General features: G+C 36.6%; 2 protein-coding genes and 1 long non-coding RNA gene across 7 annotated transcripts in view; 1 reads left to right on the top strand and 2 right to left on the bottom strand.

The window, feature by feature from the left end:
• The window catches only part of LOC131781146 (leucine-rich repeat protein SHOC-2-like), a 45,929-nt gene that overhangs the window by 16,663 nt on the left and 10,870 nt on the right, over window positions 1-18,396 (bottom strand). The gene's annotated exons all lie outside the window — the stretch shown is intronic.
• LOC131770579 (uncharacterized) overlaps window positions 1-18,396 on the bottom strand; it is a 101,481-nt gene that overhangs the window by 76,357 nt on the left and 6,728 nt on the right. For 2 of the 5 annotated variants that reach the window (XM_066167633.1, XM_066167632.1), the window contains exons 4-8: window positions 17,170-17,890; window positions 16,462-16,570; window positions 15,706-15,955; window positions 14,403-15,206; window positions 12,868-14,101 (exon numbers count right to left, since the gene is read on the bottom strand). In XM_066167633.1, the coding sequence (XP_066023730.1) occupies window positions 12,868-14,101; window positions 14,403-15,206; window positions 15,706-15,955; window positions 16,462-16,570; window positions 17,170-17,890 (3,118 nt within the window). Of the gene's footprint in view, window positions 1-9,554; window positions 10,283-10,563; window positions 10,832-11,470; window positions 11,728-12,581; window positions 12,678-12,867; window positions 14,102-14,402; window positions 15,207-15,705; window positions 15,956-16,461; window positions 16,571-17,169; window positions 17,891-18,396 lie in introns of those variants that run through there. The other 3 variants (XM_066167630.1, XM_066167634.1, XM_066167631.1) reach the window with 3 other exon arrangements.
• Window positions 2,730-8,647, top strand: LOC131789065 (uncharacterized). The gene is made up of 3 exons (XR_010717640.1): window positions 2,730-2,860; window positions 6,105-6,203; window positions 8,230-8,647. It is a non-coding gene; the product is annotated as an uncharacterized lncRNA (long non-coding RNA).

Raw genomic sequence — 18,396 nt, 5'->3', positions numbered from 1 at the left:
TTATTACCATGAAATGAATGATTTCGTCCATACTTTAGGATATTAAGTATTTTATAATCATCTTCAGTAATATCGACGTGCTTTTTTTTCGAGCAATTTATAAATTGCGCGAAATTTTTCTCAATAAATCTTTGGAGAGGGACTGCCCACATCGGCAATTACCATCAAATTGTGAAAAGTAAAGTTGTTCTTGTAACTTCAATGCTCCGGAATAGCTTAGAGACAACATGCTGAATGTATTCCGGAAAAAAAAAAACTTAAACAGCACAAGAAAAGTGACTTGAAAAGTGAAATAGTGTTTTAGCCACATCTAGATTTGCAGCACTCTTGAGATAAACATTACATGTATTCGAGCTACGTTTTTATCGCAGAAAATCGAAAAATTTTGCCAGCCTTTGGTCATCATATGTTTGTGCGAGAAGATTTTAGTCAGGACAAGGACATATCAACAATAAAAATAAAACCGGGCATTCCTATCGTTTTTTTCAGCCTATCCCCCGCCTTTTCATCTGGGCTTATGGAATAATCATCCCCATCAAAATGGGACCTAAAAAAAAGGTATTAAATGTATCCACCCTTCTAAAAAGTTCTTGAGTTGAGTGTAATTTTTTTCCTTTTTCTACCCCCTTGTTATCTTTAGAATTCACACGCGCTCGAGGCGTATGCTAAAAGTGGCTCTTGCACTCACCAACGTGCGTTGACATTTGGACCGAGTTTACGGCTTAATAAGTTACCAAATTTAATGCGTTATGGAGATGTGCTTCGCGCGCACTTTGGGTTCCGCTATGCAGAGACGATGAACGTCGTTTCATGTCAGGGAATCGGAAAGAACTTTTATTTATCAATTATCAATGGTGAGAGTTTTTTATGCAGTCTGATTGCATATTATTAGCACCAAACAGGTTCACTTTATAATGATAGTCCTAGTGTATCTTGTAAGTTAAAGAAAAAAATCCGACATGAGCGATAAGTTGCCATTCTTTTTTTTTTAGTTTTCAAAACAAGGAAGTGTTTTAGAGCTAAAGTACCAGACGCACTCTTTTAATTAGCAGCCTTACAGTGCTGTATCTTCAACTGGCCTAATTTACGAAAATTATAAAAAATTACTGACAAGAATTTGTATAAACGCAATTTTTACTGCAGAATCGTAGCTAGGGGAGGGTTCTGAGTTACCCGTTGCTCCTCCTCGTTGGAGGTAGTTTTTCCTCGAGTTAGTAGCATAAAAATATTATGCTTCAAGTTAGCGTTAGGGTATGAGCCAAAAAGATGTACATGCACAAGGTAAGGCGTCGGAGTAATCCATTACATGCACTACACTACCACACCCCCCCTCCCCCCCCCCCCACCCACCTCATTATAAAAATATTAACAAAGCTGATAATGCTGTAATGGTAAAGGATTCTTTTTTTCATTTAAAAGACAAAAAATTAGCAGTGGAGGTAAATTAAGTAATGGCTGAGCGGGTGATTGAATCAGCCAGAAATTGTGCAAACATTTAACGAAGGGTGAAAAGTAATATACTGGTCCAAACCTTTGGAAACCGAATTTGCCGAACCGAAAAAAAAAAAAAGCACAAGCCTGATTGCAAAGCCGTCACGAGCGGATCTTGTATTCGACCACACTTCATGCCAAGGGGAATATTATCATCGTCGCAACCCAAGGTACGTCTGGTTTCTCGCACGCAATTGGCACCGTCATTTTTTCGGTCTTAGGTTGGTGCAATCTCTTTCTTTGTGTCGCAATGGCAGCAAATTGCCATGCGATGGGATTTGGCAAGAACACCAAGCAGAACAAGTGCTCCAGTTTCCGTCAATAGGCTTTGGTTTATCGCCCCAATCAGTCGAAGGCCATATACAAACACTTAGATGTACAAAAACAGATAAAATCACGAACAATTGTCCTTCATGTCGCACACACATGACGATCGTAATCCTTCAGGAAAAAAACGTAATGAAGTTCACGCTACCTTGACGAGTTACACCGTATTAGAAACGAATCAGAACTATAATTCTTATAAGGAATGATAAAACCTAATCGGATAAATACTGAAGTCGCCTTCAGCGCTCAAATCGTTGTTTACAAATGTCAGAGTTCTTCGAATACAAAAACGTGTATAATGTAAAGGCCAATATCTTAGACAATGGCACCGAGAAGCCGAAGTACAAAGATAATAGGGTTAGCTGCTAAAATTATCGAGACCGTGGCAAAGATCTGGCCGTGGCAAGAATGCGTTATTTCCAGAAGTAGAAGGAGACGGGCTTAATGACAACAGATATCAATGTTGCGATATTGTGACGAGTCGTGCATGAATTCATCAAGCGGGTAAAGAAAGTCAGGTTGAAAAGTTTTGTGTCACACAAGCATTTCACACCAAGTTAACTGTAATCGAAGCAATTATTCGATGGACCATGTCTCTAGAAATATTTTCCTATCCGCCACAACCTTGTTTCAGGTTTGTTTCGGTTTTGCCTCAGGACAAATCCTGCTGTGAGAAGAATAAATTTCGCAACTAGTTGACAACTCGCAAAATTTTAAAAAATTAACCTTTCATGGAATTTTTCTTGCTTAAGTTTCCTATATTTTGTGTTTCGAAGAATTTTGTGAAAGTGTTTCAGAAAGCCCTATGGTCTGTTTGTTTGTTCGTCTTCTAGAAGTATCACGAAGACGAGTGATTCTAAACTTCCGGTTTTAGCTTAGTTCATTTCCGCTTACTTGAGCCAACCACCCAGGATACATTGCGCAAATTAAAAAATGGCGGACAAGGCGAAGTGAAAATTTATCTGAAATAATGAGCTCGAAGGGAAAAGATTACAGAAGAATCTCTGGCTTGGCGAAGCCTCTTGCGGAATGCAAAACAGAGGTGAGATTTTACTCGACTCATTGTGTTCACTACGCCTGAGTAACGCGTGTAGTTAACACACGTAAGAACGTTTTAACAAAGTCAGGTTCAAGATTGTACAAGACTTTGTTACGAATGCTTGTACATGTAGCTGCTATGGTTTGTTGCTAGGGACTGTTCCTGTTTATACCCACATTTCTTTTTCTGAGCATTGTTCGTATTAATCTTATAAACCGTGACAAATTACGTAATAAGGAGAGTTATTTGAAACCTAAAATAAAAAAAAAATATATCGAAGGCACGTGAGGTTTGGTTTGTTTATTTTTGATTAAGTGAGGTTTGGTTTGTTTATTTTTGATTAAGCTTACATAATGCTAAGGAGTTAGATATATTTTTCTCGCGGCAAAATAACGATTACTTGTAGTTGCTGCTTAAAATGAATTCTTCAGGAAAAACTTATCATCAGGTTTCTTTTGTTATTAATTTTTGTCTTGTTTTGCTTTGTTTTGTTTCGATTTACCTTCCAGCATAATGCAACTTGTGATTAAATTAATTAAGTGTAGAATGGATTCTTTGGTTCACCACTGAAAGGAAATAAACAAAGTTTTAGTGAAAGACATATTTCTTTTTGATGACAGCTTAGCAAATGATCTCAGTATGATAAAGGTTTGATAAAAGTAGTTAAAGATCAGCCACATGTCAGCTGTTAAAGCACTATAGTGGTGTGATCTCTGTGGAGATTTCTTTGCCACTGCACTTTAGGATCACAGAGAGTAACTTAACTGTTCAATAAGTGTCTTCTTCTGAGTTTCAAATTTGGCAAAGGGTACAATTTTGCCTCCTTATATGACTTACTTAACCCTTTACACCCTAACATCAGTATGCATATTCTCCTTACTGTTCTTTATATGATTCCTAAGGTGCTGACAAGGAGAATTTGGTTACCGATCAAAAGCTTCTTTCATTGATGATCATTTCCTTTCCTCTCATGACCTTGATTTGTGATTCAGGAGTGATATTGTGAGGAGAAATTAGATGCTGGTCACTCCAAGGGTTTAAAAGGTTGAAGGAAAGAAGGAAGCTATAAGAAAAAAATGAAAAGCACTGTTGCTGCCAAAATCACAATGACTTAATTAAATTCATATGCATTTTTTGTTTCCATTGCATTTTCATTAAGTTCTTTTGTTTTCAAGTCCGTTACTTTCTTTGATTTTCTGTTACTTTTTCTGCTCAATTTACCTATGTTTATATCATTCATATAAGTTCTTTACTGTAAATTTTATTCATTCTGATTTATAGTTTAACTTTGCTGGATCATTTATCTGAATGGCATTAAATGGTTCTCACTGTCTTTAATCAGGATCTTGTACAACATTTGTTTGTGTCTTTTGTTCTCCTTTATTTTGTTTTCTTGTTTGTTTATTTCTGAAAAAACTTTTTATTTATAGTTTTGTTTCAGCAACCACTTTGATTCTTCACTTTTTTTGTTTTGTTTGGAAGGATATTAATCCTTTAACTCTTAAGATCTCATTAGTGATTCTCCTTCCTGTCTGCCATATAGTTCTTGTGATGTTAATTTGGAGAATTTGGTGGTGGATCAACTAATAATCCCCTAATTAATATTTTTCTTTATTGTTATCACTTGTCTGCTTGATATTGTAATGACATTGTAAGGAGAAATTCAGTCTTGGTCACTCATGGGAAATAGAAGGTTAAAAAGTGTTTCTTTTTGTACCATTACAAGTAATTTTGGCCATCACAAGCACCTCTGAGTCTGAGATTCCCACTAACCACAAAATTTGCCTTTTTTTTCTCTTTTATTTATCTTTTTAAACCAATGATGCTGTTGTTTTCTTCCACTTATCAACATTTGCTGAGTAAGTCTCAGACATCATGCAGTTCCCCTCTCTAATTTTTCCCCTTCACCTGCATACCAGTTTCTTGATATGTACTGATCATAAGATATTACCCAATTAATCTGTGTTGAAGCAATGTTTAATTCTGGTTGCCTACAATTCTGATTTTCTTTTGGTCAGTATATAATGGATGACAACCCAATTGGTAGCCTTTGACAACCCGTGGCTTTTGTTAGAGAAAAGAATGCTTATGTCTGAGAGGTTTATTTTATAAATTATATTACAGCTTACAGTTTATTATTATTTATTACAGTTAATTATCCTTTAAATACTTTTCAACACATGGGAAAAATGTTTATGAACAGCTTACTGTTTATGGTGTGGGAGGTTCACTTTTCAGTGTTCTCTGAAATGATTTTATGAACAAAAGTAACATGTAACCTCTTCTATAACAACCACACAATGCTTTTCATCCTGAATTAAATCCTTAACACAGAGTTTTCTATATTGGATGTACATGTAAGGTTTGAAAATTGGGAAATATCTCTTGGGGTATATCCTTGGACATCCCCCAGCTTTTAGGTAGAGGATATTCTGTCATGTGATGGGTTTAGACCAATTGTAGACAAGCAAATATATGCATTGGATTAAAATGGCATTTATTGATCATGAATAATTTATTGTAAAAGGAAGGTAGCTGAAGTATTGTAAATATATATTGTAGTGTTGTAATTAAGAGTTTATAAAATATGAAAAACAGAGAGAAACAAAGACAGAAACCAACTTAGGCCACTGCAAAATACAAGAAACCAAATTGCTGTTTTTGTCTCTAATTGCTTTATTAGATAATGTTAATATTTTAGTCAATCACACACACCAAGGTCATGGAAAAGTTTAGAAATATTATATTGTTTTTAGGCTCAATCAAATTTATAAATAGCTCTGTGTATAATGAGTAAAAAGATCACTATAGCATTCAAATCTGTCCCAAATTGTCTCCTCTTAATCAACTACCTGAAATCTTGATCCTTTTAGCTCCAAGATCTGAGAATTGACTCACTCAACTGAAAACCTTACTCAGTTTGTTTTAGGTGTTGCTTAGAATATGCCTGAGATTGTTTTAACCCTTTAACTCCTAGAAGTGATTCACATGTAACTTCTCCCTACAATATTCATCCACTATTCAACAAACAGGTAATGAGAGTATTCAAATGTATCAGGTAGAAGTTTTTATCTTGATCAAACACCAAATTCTTACAACTAATTTACAATGAAATATGCAGCAGCTAGAGAGGAGAATTAACAATTAGATCCTAGGAGTTATAGGGTTAATGCTCAAACAAAAATTGGTCTTCAAGTTGTTTTAGGTATTTTATTTTCCTAATTGTTGTTGTTGTTTTTATTTTCAGGCCCTTCTTTATGGAAGCTGTGTCTCCCAGAAAGACAACATTACCAAGCATGCCTGTGATAAGGAGTTTCAAGCACTTAAAGGCTGTATAAGACAAGCAGTAAGTTTTCTGGTAGACTGATCAGGCTCTCTTTTCTTTCTGTGTTTAATTAGCTTGGATATCATGTTAGTTTTAAAGCACAAACGCAATTGTCATGATAAGATAGTCAAATGGGGGCACAAAAGTGTCCTTTCAGAGAGTGGGGTGATAAAAAAGAAAGCCTTTGCTTTATCATGCAACATATTCTTCGGCTTAGTTGTCCAGAGTTTGTTTCAGTTCAAACTTTGTTAAACATAAGCAGTTAATGACTGGCTTCAAGGGATACAGTGAGTTTTCTTTTCCCAAGACTCTTAAATGTTCCTTGAACTGAAGCCAAAGGGAACAATTAGGGTCAAATAAAAAATGGCTTTTGAGTTGGGAGGTGTAACATTGTGATTTTAAACAATTGCAAAAGAATTTGTAGTATTTACATACTTAAACATGTACTCTCAAACTAACTCTTATACTCTCAAATTAGTCAGCTTTAATCAGAATTAATCATGTTCATCCTTTTATCAGTAGGTACTATCCTACAGTGAGAGAGGGATGGGGTTTAAATTTTTCATTCTCAAATTGTCGGTGTCCTTTTTTATTATTTTCCTCCTGATTTTAATTAACAGTCATCAGCAAAAATTAGGGACTGAAGATAATTAAGAGACTACAGCAAGTCACTCAGACATAGGACTGCTGTGCTTTTTCTACTTATAAAGTTCAAATACTACTTACCTAAAATAATGTAATAATATTCACTATATACTGAAACAAAATGTTTCATTCCTGATTTGTCTATTGTGAATGAATTGAAAAATAACTTATTAAGTGCAATACAGGATTTCCATACTACACACTGGCTTGAAATTAAAGCTTTTAACCCTTTCACTTCCAAGATCTGATTGTTAATTCTCCCCTCTAGCTGCTACACATTTCCTTTTAAATAAGTTACAAGAATTTGGTGTTAAGTCAAGAAAACAACTTCTGCCTGATAAGTTTAAGTATTCTCCTTACCTCTTTGCTAGATGATGAATGGATTTTATAGGGAGAAGTTACATGTCAATCACTTGTGGGAGTTAAAGGGTTAAAGAGAACTAAACAACAATAAACTTTTTAGTAGTTAAAAGAAAACATTAAAATTTGATGTGTCCATCCTCCTCTGCATTCTAATGAATGATCAAATCAAACAATATAATTATCTTAAGGCATTTTCCAACTGGTTGAAAATGTTTTGAGAAATGTGCACCAGGAATGTACAAAGAGCAGTATTTGTATGAGGTTTTGATTAAAACATATCATATATAAAACATATGAAACAGCTCTTACATTTCATAATTTATGGTTACTCATTAGATGTTTTGAACGTTTTCTAAAAAGCACTCCAATGGCTGGTTCATTTACCAAAGCTTTGTAAACATCACTGATGCCTTTGAATTAAGAGATGTACTTGAGCTCATGAGATTTCCCTTACAAACACATTTGTGATAAAATTAGATTTGTGGAATTGAGCGATAGAAAAAAGAAATGAAATTCATCATATTTGGAAGATGATGCTCATGTAACTTTTATGCTGTTACATACATTTCCCATCTGCTCCTCTGTGCTCACATGTGCCAATTCCTACAAGAACACTCTGTCAGCCAAGGAAATTGTAGAACCATAATGATATTCTAGAATCCTTAATCTATACACATGCATTCCCTATTGTCTGTTTTTAACCCTTTACACTCTAACATCAATATATATGTATATTCTCCATACTTTTCTCTGTGTTCTTACAAGGAGAATTTGCTCAACAATCAAGAGCTTTTTTTGTTAGTGATCATTTCCTGTATTCTTATGATAATAATGATAATTTAGGAATAGTATTGGAAGGAGAAATGAGTGGCATGTCACTATTTGGGGTTTGAGGATTAGAGAAAGTTAATGTTCAAATGACAGAAAACCTGGTGTGCCTGGCCTTTTTGTTTACTCTGCAACAAGATGTTAGTAAAATAGGAATTCTAAAAGATTTATCCTGCACTTACTTTTTATGATGTATGTATTTTTGTTGCAGGCAAAGAAAGTTAAAGTGTAAAGACTTGAAAAGAGAGAACAACTGCACCTTTTGCAGCAAAGTTCAGAACCAGAAGATGTCACAGGGAACCCACTCACTTTTTGTCTGGGATAAAAAATGTTTTAAGGAGACATTTAGGCTTGTGGAAACTTAAAAAGAATGTAATGGAAGCCCCTGTGCTCATTTTGAATGCTGTGATCTTTAAGGCTTTTTATTTGTTTTGTTTATTCAGGTACTTGGAAAAGCTAACATCATGGTAGAATTGATGAATTAAAAGCAAATTATGGCTAATGTGAACTGTGTTAGACTTACTCATACTGAGTATAAAGCTTATTCTAAAATGGTGACCATCCTATGATTCCATTTTTAGTCACCCTACATATGGTTATGTCATTTCCTGTGTACAAATCCAGCTTGTAAAATGTGAGATTTTATTTTAAAACTGAAATAGAAGCCAGTGTGCTGGGTAGTTGAACCCATGAGATTACAGGGTATATGATCATGAAAAAGTCAAGTTTTATTGTTTGGTGGCTTGTTATTGAACTTTTAATTGAACTGTTAAAGGCCCATTTACTTTTAAACAAAACAAAACAAAAAACAATTATAAGCCCACTTTCTGTGTGTTGAATAGAGTGACAGATCTGTAGTTAGTTCTGATGATTGGAAGGTGTTGCAAGGGTTTTTTTTCAAACAACGAAACCAAATCTTTCGAGAGACTCAAATAAGCTCAGGTATAAGGCAAACCAAGACTATGAAAATTTTACTTTGGAGTACAAAACAAAGAAATGCATGTTGTTGATTGCAAATAGGACCCGAACTTAGGGTTCATTTCGGACAAGGGCGCTAAACACCGTTTACTTCGAAAAAATGCAATGCCGTGATGAGCTGCTTCAAAAATTAAAACTTCCATCTGTGGCAAAAAAAAAATCTAACCCTCGGCGAAACCGATAACTTTCCTTTCACAGATATATTTTGGAGGTACTCGCCGAGGAAGCAATAAAGTTCTTATTCATGGAGCGGGAAAGCCGTGTGACTATGACACAGTTATAGGTAAAGCGCTACGTGAGGAAAAAGCGTTAAACACCATTTCGAAAAAGTAGGTAAGTGAGGTAACTCACCAAGCCATCATCGAAATTAGCCCGCGTTTACATTCAGTCTTACAACCCCGGAATCCCGGGGTGAAGTTTCTCGAGATTGTTGTTGCGCTTGAACTGAGGGAGTTAAGATTTCATTACGGCGACGTGTGGTAAAACTTGGACGTTTTGTTCAGTTCAAATTAAAAACGCGACTAAATTGCTGTTGAAGTTTCATTACTCAAGAGGAAGTCGTTGTTTGACATTTTATTTCTGTATGGGACGGCTAGGAAAATTACAAAGTTTCAAAACAAACGTGTTTCGCTATTATTTCGTCCATTTGTTCTCTTTGATTTATTTTTGTAACAGATTCACTCCACTAGATTACAAATATTCAATTCTGTACTCGAAGTGCTCGCTGCTCGCCATCTGCATTTTTCTAAAGCGCTCGTTGCTCGCCATCTGTATTTTTCTAAAGTGCTCGTTGCTCGCCATCTGTATTTTCTTAAGCGCTCGCTACTCGCGAGAGGAATTTCAGCAATTGTACAGAGTTTTTATTCAGTTGTACATACAGATTGTACGTAGCAATAAATACTTTTGTTAGAACATTAAAATTAAGAGTAACCGAGTTCTGTTCATGTTTCGAATCCCCTAAATAAAGTTTCCCATTGGTGTTTTCTTCCCCGTAGACATGTACACTTTTGTATAGTTACGATAACTTTTCACAGTGTGATGTCTGTTCTTTACACCCTTTGTCATTTGGGTTGTTTTCCTTTTCATGCGATACATTGGAAAACTAATATTATAGAACCTCGAATTAAATCTAAGAGTTCACAGTTCACATTAGATAAATTCAGCTGAAGAAAGCTCAAGTTGGCCAATTTGCATCAATAGTCTGTATGCTTAGAGAGCCATTCTGCAAGGCCGGGCTTTTCATAAGGGGACGATCAACGTGACTGCTGGGGGTTTGCCATTTCAAACTGTAAACACAATAATCAAAACACTGTGATTAAACGGCAAAGGAGAACAATAGAGTGCATGAATTGCGTTTGATTGTTGAGATGAGAGCCAGCGATGAAGCATGAAACTATGAAAATCAGAAACTTCCTGATGTGTGTTAAATGAGCTAAGTAAAAAATCGAACAAGAAAAAGGGTGACTGTTGTCAACTCCGCATTAAAAAGAAGATTCAGGATCCTACCTAACAAATATCACTATAAAACAGAAATTACATTTAATTGCAGTAATGTAATGAGCTGTACCTTGCACGGGTTGAAGGCTGACATAATGCACCTCATGAATATGTCCCAGCACAAGAGGTTTGCTTTCGTCAACTGGACAATGTGGCGTAATGATTATATCATTGCTATGGGATAGACTGCTGACCACACGAATGCACGTTTTAAAGCAGTTTGCTGCGGCACACAGAATCACGTGATCACCCCAAGCGCCATCTTGTTCCATGTGTACTAGGTATTCAGTCCATGTTTGATGTCCATGTACAAAGTCAAACAGATCTGTTCCATCCGGCTGTAAGAAAGATCAGTTAAAGAAGGAAACTTAAAAGTATTGTTGATAGGAACTTGAGCGCGTGGAGTACGAGTCAGGGAGTAATTTTATGAGAATGGTACGAGACGACCTGTAATTAGCAATTTACTGTATAGTAACAAGTTTTGTGATTGAAGAGTCTTTCAGAACGTCCGTGTATATTCCAAAATACTTTGCAAACAACAGGAAAACAACAAGAAAGATCCATCATTAAGAAAACGACCAGAATTCTGTCATCTGATAGAGGTTTAAAGGGTGCTTTTTTGACACTGAAATATTCAAATGACTAAAACCGTGGAGGGCTGCTTTTCTGGACAAAACATCAAGCAACATATGAATTTAACTATAACCAACGTCACTGTGTGGTTTCTTAAATAATAAAGTTAAATGTTTCAAGTTCTCTTTTCCACCAAGGGTACAAGCTGGTATCAGAGCTCCTGAAAAAAAAACCATCATTCTATACAGGAAGACTAACAGAACTCCTGGTCACTTCACGCTGTGAACACTGGAATAGGTTCTGGTGGTGTTGGCCAAGTGGCCTGTATTATCACTGAAACTTTATCACACTCTTAAAATAACTTCACGTGACATACTCTGTTAGACATACTAACATCAACTTACAAGTTTTGGGTCACCCCTGAGGTACTGAACCAAGATTTGTCTTAATTCGCCATGTGGGATTTTGATTCCCCTAACAATTTCCAGTTGTTCGGACAAGGCATAGAACATGCAATTTCCTAATCCTTGATTGTCAGATATTCTGAAGCCCCTGTCTGATGCAATATTCCTCAGCCCCAATGATAGATCTGTTCTTCTCTTGACTTTGCTTGCATTTAGTTGCATCTGCTGAAGTTCCTGGATGATTCGGTCGAGAGAACCTAGAACATAGAACGTTTTCATTAATCTAACTGCATAAAGAAAGAAAAAAGCGAAACAATCGTCTGCTGGAAATTAACAATTCCCAATCTAGTAAGAGAAACTTTCAGGGTAAAAAGGAAAAGAGCTTCAAGCTCCAGACTTCAGCTGTTTGGTCGAACAACTCAGCCTTAAAAAGGAAGCTGTAGCTGTCAATTAAGTTACTTTTTAACTTCCATTTCTGTCTGTGAATGAATACACTAATAATCAAGAGAGAAGAAGCAGAGAAGAAAAATTAGCGACAAGGTCTACACTCTGATATATCTGTGTAACTGGAAAACGGAATCCTCGAAAAAAAGTACGGGCTTCAAAAATGTACAGATGTATTTCCTGTACCACATGAATATGTGATTATTCCAATGTTGTTTCAAAAGACAATTGTATCGTGAATAGAACATAAACTGGTTTTGATAGGCACAGTATTTAAACTTTGGTTTTGTTTTGAGAAAAAGCAGAAGAAATGCCTATGTCTCCCTGTTTCAGACAATTTATGATAGTTTCCAATTGCAATGGGATGAAAACTTCAAATGACCCAAAGAAATGAATAACACTAAGCCGTCCGTCCAGATCAGAAAGTATAAGACAATCAAATTTCTTCTACACGTCTTACGTTTGCGACTGAAGTGTGCAGGGATATAAATAAAAACATAAGTACATAGTGTCTCATAAGTAAAAGTACCTTACTATAAAGTTTTTACAAAGCATAGCTGGCCTGAAGTCAAAAGTTAAGGAAAGAAAATTGCTGAATCTCCTTGTTACCTGTCTGTACTTCTTAAAGGATGTCAATTATCATGTATTATTAAATTCATTTACTCACTTGGAGTCAGTAATGTATCAACTGTTAGTTGTTCGGTTGACGTGTCAAAAACTTCGGCCTGCCGAGCTCTGAAACTTGTGTCTCGTCTTTTAGAAGCTAAAAAGATAGAAAGAAACTTTTGTTTTAATATTACAGCAATCAAGAACAGAATAAAACAACTGATTACTATTCATGTTTAACATCTATTTTATACGAGGTGTTCATACTTTCCGCCACAGTTAATAAGAGATCGAAAGCCGAGTAGCCCCCTAAAACACTTTTTGAAGGATATTCAAAACAGTCTCACCATGAACTATGTCCCACATCTTCTCCACAAGACTGTCACACTGCTCCTCCCAGCTAAACTTCTCTTCATATGAACTCCTCAGTTGTTGAATATCTTGAAGTCGATCTGATCTCTCCTTCTGTCGGACACCAGCAATTGCCTTTGCCCACTCCTTAGGGTCCTCAGACTCCACCACGAATGATTTGCCTGATGGTAAAGTGCACAGTGCTTCACCAAATCCCGAGTTTCCACTGACAAGAATGGGAAGACCAGCAGACAACGCTTCTAATGCTGTCAGACCAAACCCCTCTGTTCTGGAGGGCATGATGCAGAGATCAACTTCATAAAATAATTTTTTCAAGCTCTCTTTGCTTTTTATGAATTTTCTGACGGTCAGTTGCCTTTTATCAATTCCACTCTTCAGCAAATCCTCTGCTACCTCATCCTGTTCACTGTCAGGTGCACCCACGAAGATGAGACAGTAAGACCTGTCTTTTAGTTCAGTTATTGCTCTAGCAGATATATCATAGCCCTTCAAGCTGAAGTCCTCTGAGTCACCACGGCCAAACGTCAGTACCTTGAACTTCTTACGCTCGTTAAGGGCTTGTTTTACGTCAGAGAACTCACGGAATATTCCAGGAGTCAGTTGAAGGATGTCGTCCTCACTCTTGCATGAGCCGAGCTGAACGGAGAAAGCCTCTGTTAGCTTTGGTCCAACTGCCAACACAGCATCTGCCAACTCACACAACGCCACTTCCGTTAAATTCTTATCTTGACCCTTGGAAATAGCCTTGGGATAGTTTTTGTGTATTGCGAGTTCTTCAGGTGCAGTGTGCACCACCTGTATCCACTTGCACTGGTGCGATTCTCTAATAAATTGGGCTTGTTTACCAAGCTTTGCTCCATGACCCAGTACTATGTCAATGTCCAGATCTCTCGGTGGAGCACTCAGCCAGTCAAGGGAGTTGGCATAGCCTGGACGTTTTTGTGCCTCTCTGAGGGATACATTGTGAATTCGAGCCATTCTCCTCTCTTCTTCAGAACAGGCAAACTGTGGGACAAGGAGAGTAACGTCCACGTCAGAGTGTTTGGCCAACAGAATGGCAAGCTGTCTGTTGATGGTGGACAAGCCTCCCATTGACGAACTCCACTCACTGCCAAGGAGAGTCACCTTCAATGCTGTGGCAGACTTCTTTGGATTGATTTCACTTGCTTCATCATATGATCTAGCAACTACATTTGAAGAGGACAACACCTGAAGAAAAAGGTCATATAGGATTATAAAAAAAAAAAAACTTTTAGTGTGGTCATACAAAATTTTTATTAATCAATACTTTACCAAAGAAAAACAAAAGAGTATAAAATTCAAAAATAATTTCATCTTGTTAGAAATTTTCTGACGTATATTTAAAACTGAAGACAACCTATCAAGGCTCCCTTTCTCACCACTGATAACAGTCCAATTGATATTCACATCAAGTAAATTAGGGGAGCAAAGCAAAGATGAAACTGAGGCCAGAAATCTTTTCGTGAAAAATCACTATAATCAATCATACCTGGCTTCTTCTTTTCAAGAACCATTTCTTTAATCCACAAACTGGTGCTACCTTATTGCAAGGTTTTCGCTTACAGATGTCCGGCTGACCTTCGTTTGCATCAATGAGGTGGAAGCAGTCCTTGTGTGTACAAGTGGTTTTTACTTGGTCTGAGCATGCACGACGTGTTTCTTCTGCCCCTTGATGACAGTAAGGACATGCAACACACAGCCTATACTTCATTCCTCTCAGGTATGGCATTTCTTGTGACAAATTCTTTAGGGTGTCTTCAAGAAATTCACGAACAAGAGTTGCTAGTTCGATGGAGTTCCGTCCTTCGGCCTGATCACTTTGTGCTTCTCTTTGTCTCAAGGTTACCTTCACAAATCCTGTTTTGCATATGAGGACAAAATCATGAATATCTCTCCCAATAATAAACCATGCTCCATTTTGGTACAGGGTGGGTTGATGCGTGGCCCATGTCTCTGAACACCAACGAATACATCGGGAGACAAGCTGCAAGAAAAGACCATGAGGGACAAAGCCATGGACAAAGAGGAGATACAATGGACAAGGGTCAGTTAATGATAATTCCATTTTACAAAGTTCTACAGGCGATGACTTCAACTGAGCTGGTACAAAGTACTTCTCGTCAGTTGGGGAAGCTGAGAACTTAGCGATCAAACCAAATCGCTCCATCATATCAAGGATGTCTGCCTTAACGATTCCTCCCGTGATAAAGCTGGAGAACACATGATCAACATGTTCCATGCTAAGGATGCCACTTGCTTCAAGTTCCTGCCAGTACTTAGCATATAAAGGAGTCTACAAAATATGTAAATGACAGCAATTCCAGATTAGAGAAGTCCACTAAATGTTCCTTTTGAATGTTCGCCACGTATATGTACAGAAACTAGAAAAGTTTATTTCAATCAGTGTACCAAAATGGTCAGAAATTACACTCTTAACGTGCAATTTTGTATCTTGGGCTGCTCAGAGGTGACTATTAGTTGTTATTCACTACTGCAGAAGCCAATTAGCACATGCAAAAGAACTATTCACTTGTATGAATACAATGATTGTGAATGGTAGCAAGTCAATGCAAGTCTGTTGTAAAGTAAAAAGGCTAAATCAATTTATGACCTGAAAAGCTGCAAAATGTACACAAAATAACTTGGGTTCAGCAGTTGTAAAGATCAAAGCATCACAGCTGTTGCATTAGTTGCCTATTTATTTAAAAAAATGTCACACTCATTTTCTAATGATCTAAATGAATGACCATTTTGCAGGTAAGGCTTTCCAAAAATGAAATTTTTTTTCTCACCTGTTCATTGAAAGGTGGAATGGTTATCAGCTGTTTGAACAGATCAATCAACCACTGAGCCTTAAGTACAACTGTACTGCGGTGCTTGATTATCATCCCAAGGCCATGATAAAAACTGATCATGGCCTCAAACTCTTTTGCATCTTTCATGAAACAATCTTTCCTAGCATAGTGCTCAAGTTGTTGCAGATTTCTGTAATAAATCTGTTTGGCCAGCAAAGCTTCAATCACCTTTTCAAACAAAAACCATCTAGAAGGCAACAGAATAATTAAAATGTATTAGGGTTTTAAATTGGATATTAACTTCAGTCAGACATGTATTAATTTGTAGTCTTCCAGTGTTAATTCATCTATTTTCTTGGTCTAGCTATCTCCAAACTTTAGGAAAATTCAAACATGGTTATGTTTTTCACACAAACATTCTCCACTCAAAGAGCTGTGCCTTCTCAAATATCCATCAGACATTCACACCTTTTTAAAGAAATAGTATTGTCACAATGTCATGAATTAGAGTTCTGTTTGTTTGCACATAAATAACTGCTGTGTATTTGTACAGTCTGATGTTTTTAAGGGTTTCAATAACTTCAAACTAGTGGAGATGAGTTATTTTTGTTTTCACATACATTTACATACATATACAGTTATGCTGAAAACACTGACTGCTCTTCAAAGTACTATTCATGATGGTTTAAATAAAATATTAATCCCAAAGTCCATGAAATGAGGTTTGCCAGGTAAAAAGATATTTTGGTTTACCTGACAGGTATTTTCTCCCCCACATAAGGCTCCTGCCTCAATACCTCCAGGATTCTGTTCTGCAATTCATCTATTCCATCTCCTTTTCCTTCTTCCTCAGCTGTATATGCTTAGGAAATGAATTCAAAGCATAATGTAATACAGAAACATGTGCATACAATGAGAATAGTTTGTATCATACATGTGTGACAACAGATATTTTATGCTGTAGCTGACAACATAGCTCAGAAGATAATTCTCCTTTTTCCCAAAATCACCTTCTGTTCCTTATTTTAAACTCTGAGATTAATGAATCTGTTAGCAAAAATTTATAGGCCTCAGTATAGCGATGCTGGTACATAAAGTAGCTGAAAGCTAAGAAGAGTGCAACTAATAAAAAAAAAGCAACTGCAACAACTCTGACTAGCTCCCTTTATAAGCCTGAACTCATTCAACCAGGGTGGTATCCTAAGGTCTACCAAACTTTTTAAAATTATAATGACACACAGCAGAACTGCTGGATGACATGTAAATATGAGTCAGACAATAATTATTGTATGCTCAATGCCTGTCAACCATCTACCAAATGGGCCTTTGATTAAAAGGAAATGGTCACAAATTAAGTGTTCTTGGAATTGACCCATAGACGAGCTAGTATGCAATTACAAAACCATCAATTACTGCAAGTAACACATTGTTAAGGATACAATATGACATGAGATATCTTACCTGTTTTATGTTTTTCTCTCTGCTTTCGAATCTTCTGGATAAATTTCTTAATTAGGTTTTGTCCTTGACTGTTGTCAATCAAGTTTGGTCTCTCAGTGTTATCAATGCAGAATAAGGGTCTGACCACATGCTTCTCATATTCCATGCCAGAAATTCTCTCCTGTATTTGTTTCTTTATTACTTCTATGTCTTCAACTGGTTTGTCAGCATGTGTTCCAACAATAAACACTGGAGGACGGAGGTAGGGCAGCTTATGTTGTGCACCATCATCTGGGTCATCAGATGCCAGGGAAACACCGTGTACTGTAGCCAGCCATGACAGCAAATTCTCCATGTTTGTTTCATTGTTAGGGTTTTCCAATTTCACATCATTACTCCCTTGTCTCATGCAGGGCTCAGCTGTAGCATCCAAAGGCTTGCTGAGATTGTGCACCAGTATGTACAGTGCGCGCTGTGATAAGAAGATAGGATGGCTGGCATAGTACAGGTGCTGCCCTGCAAAGTCCCAGATGTCCATAATAAAGGATTCTTCTTTGAATGAACCACTTTTTGTGTCTTTGCTTTGGAGATACTCCAACCACTGATGAACATGCTTCACAGTATCAGGGGGTTGAGCAACATCAATAATTACCTTGGGCTCATCTGAGGTGCAGTCTATTGAGTGTTCAATGCTTATGTTGTGAGTAGCATCTACTGACAGGTTATCTCCTTTATCCTCAACCTGAGTAAAGTATCAAAGAAGGTGAAATTAATTACTTTAACCCTTTAACTCCCATGAGTGACCAAGACAGAATTTCTCCTTACAATATCAATACAATATCAACCAGATAAGTGATGAGAATATAGAAGAAAAACAATTTGGGGATAATAAGTTGATCCAATACTAAAATCTCTGAACTACTTTTATGCAAATTATGTACTTTATAGTAAGGAGAATGGCAAATTTGATCTGGGAGTGAAAGAGTTAAGTACCACAGTGATTCAGTTTAGCCAGCAAACTAATTACATGTCTGAAATAATTATGCCAAAGTTTGATGTAAATTAAATAAAATGAAAGTACTACACTGGGAGGGAAATTATTGTTTAGACTATGAGCAGTTCCCTGCTTTTTGGCTAAGACCATTGCAAAGTAAAAAAACAAAATCAATTAAAAAAAATAATAAAACAATCTTAATTTTTGCTTCACTTTAAGGTTTACATAATCTTTATTTGACATTAAGCATTTTA

This window comes from Pocillopora verrucosa, chromosome 5, assembly GCF_036669915.1.
Source record: "Pocillopora verrucosa isolate sample1 chromosome 5, ASM3666991v2, whole genome shotgun sequence".
Lineage (NCBI taxonomy): Eukaryota > Metazoa > Cnidaria > Anthozoa > Scleractinia > Pocilloporidae > Pocillopora > Pocillopora verrucosa.
This window is presented reverse-complemented; position numbering and strand designations above follow the sequence as displayed.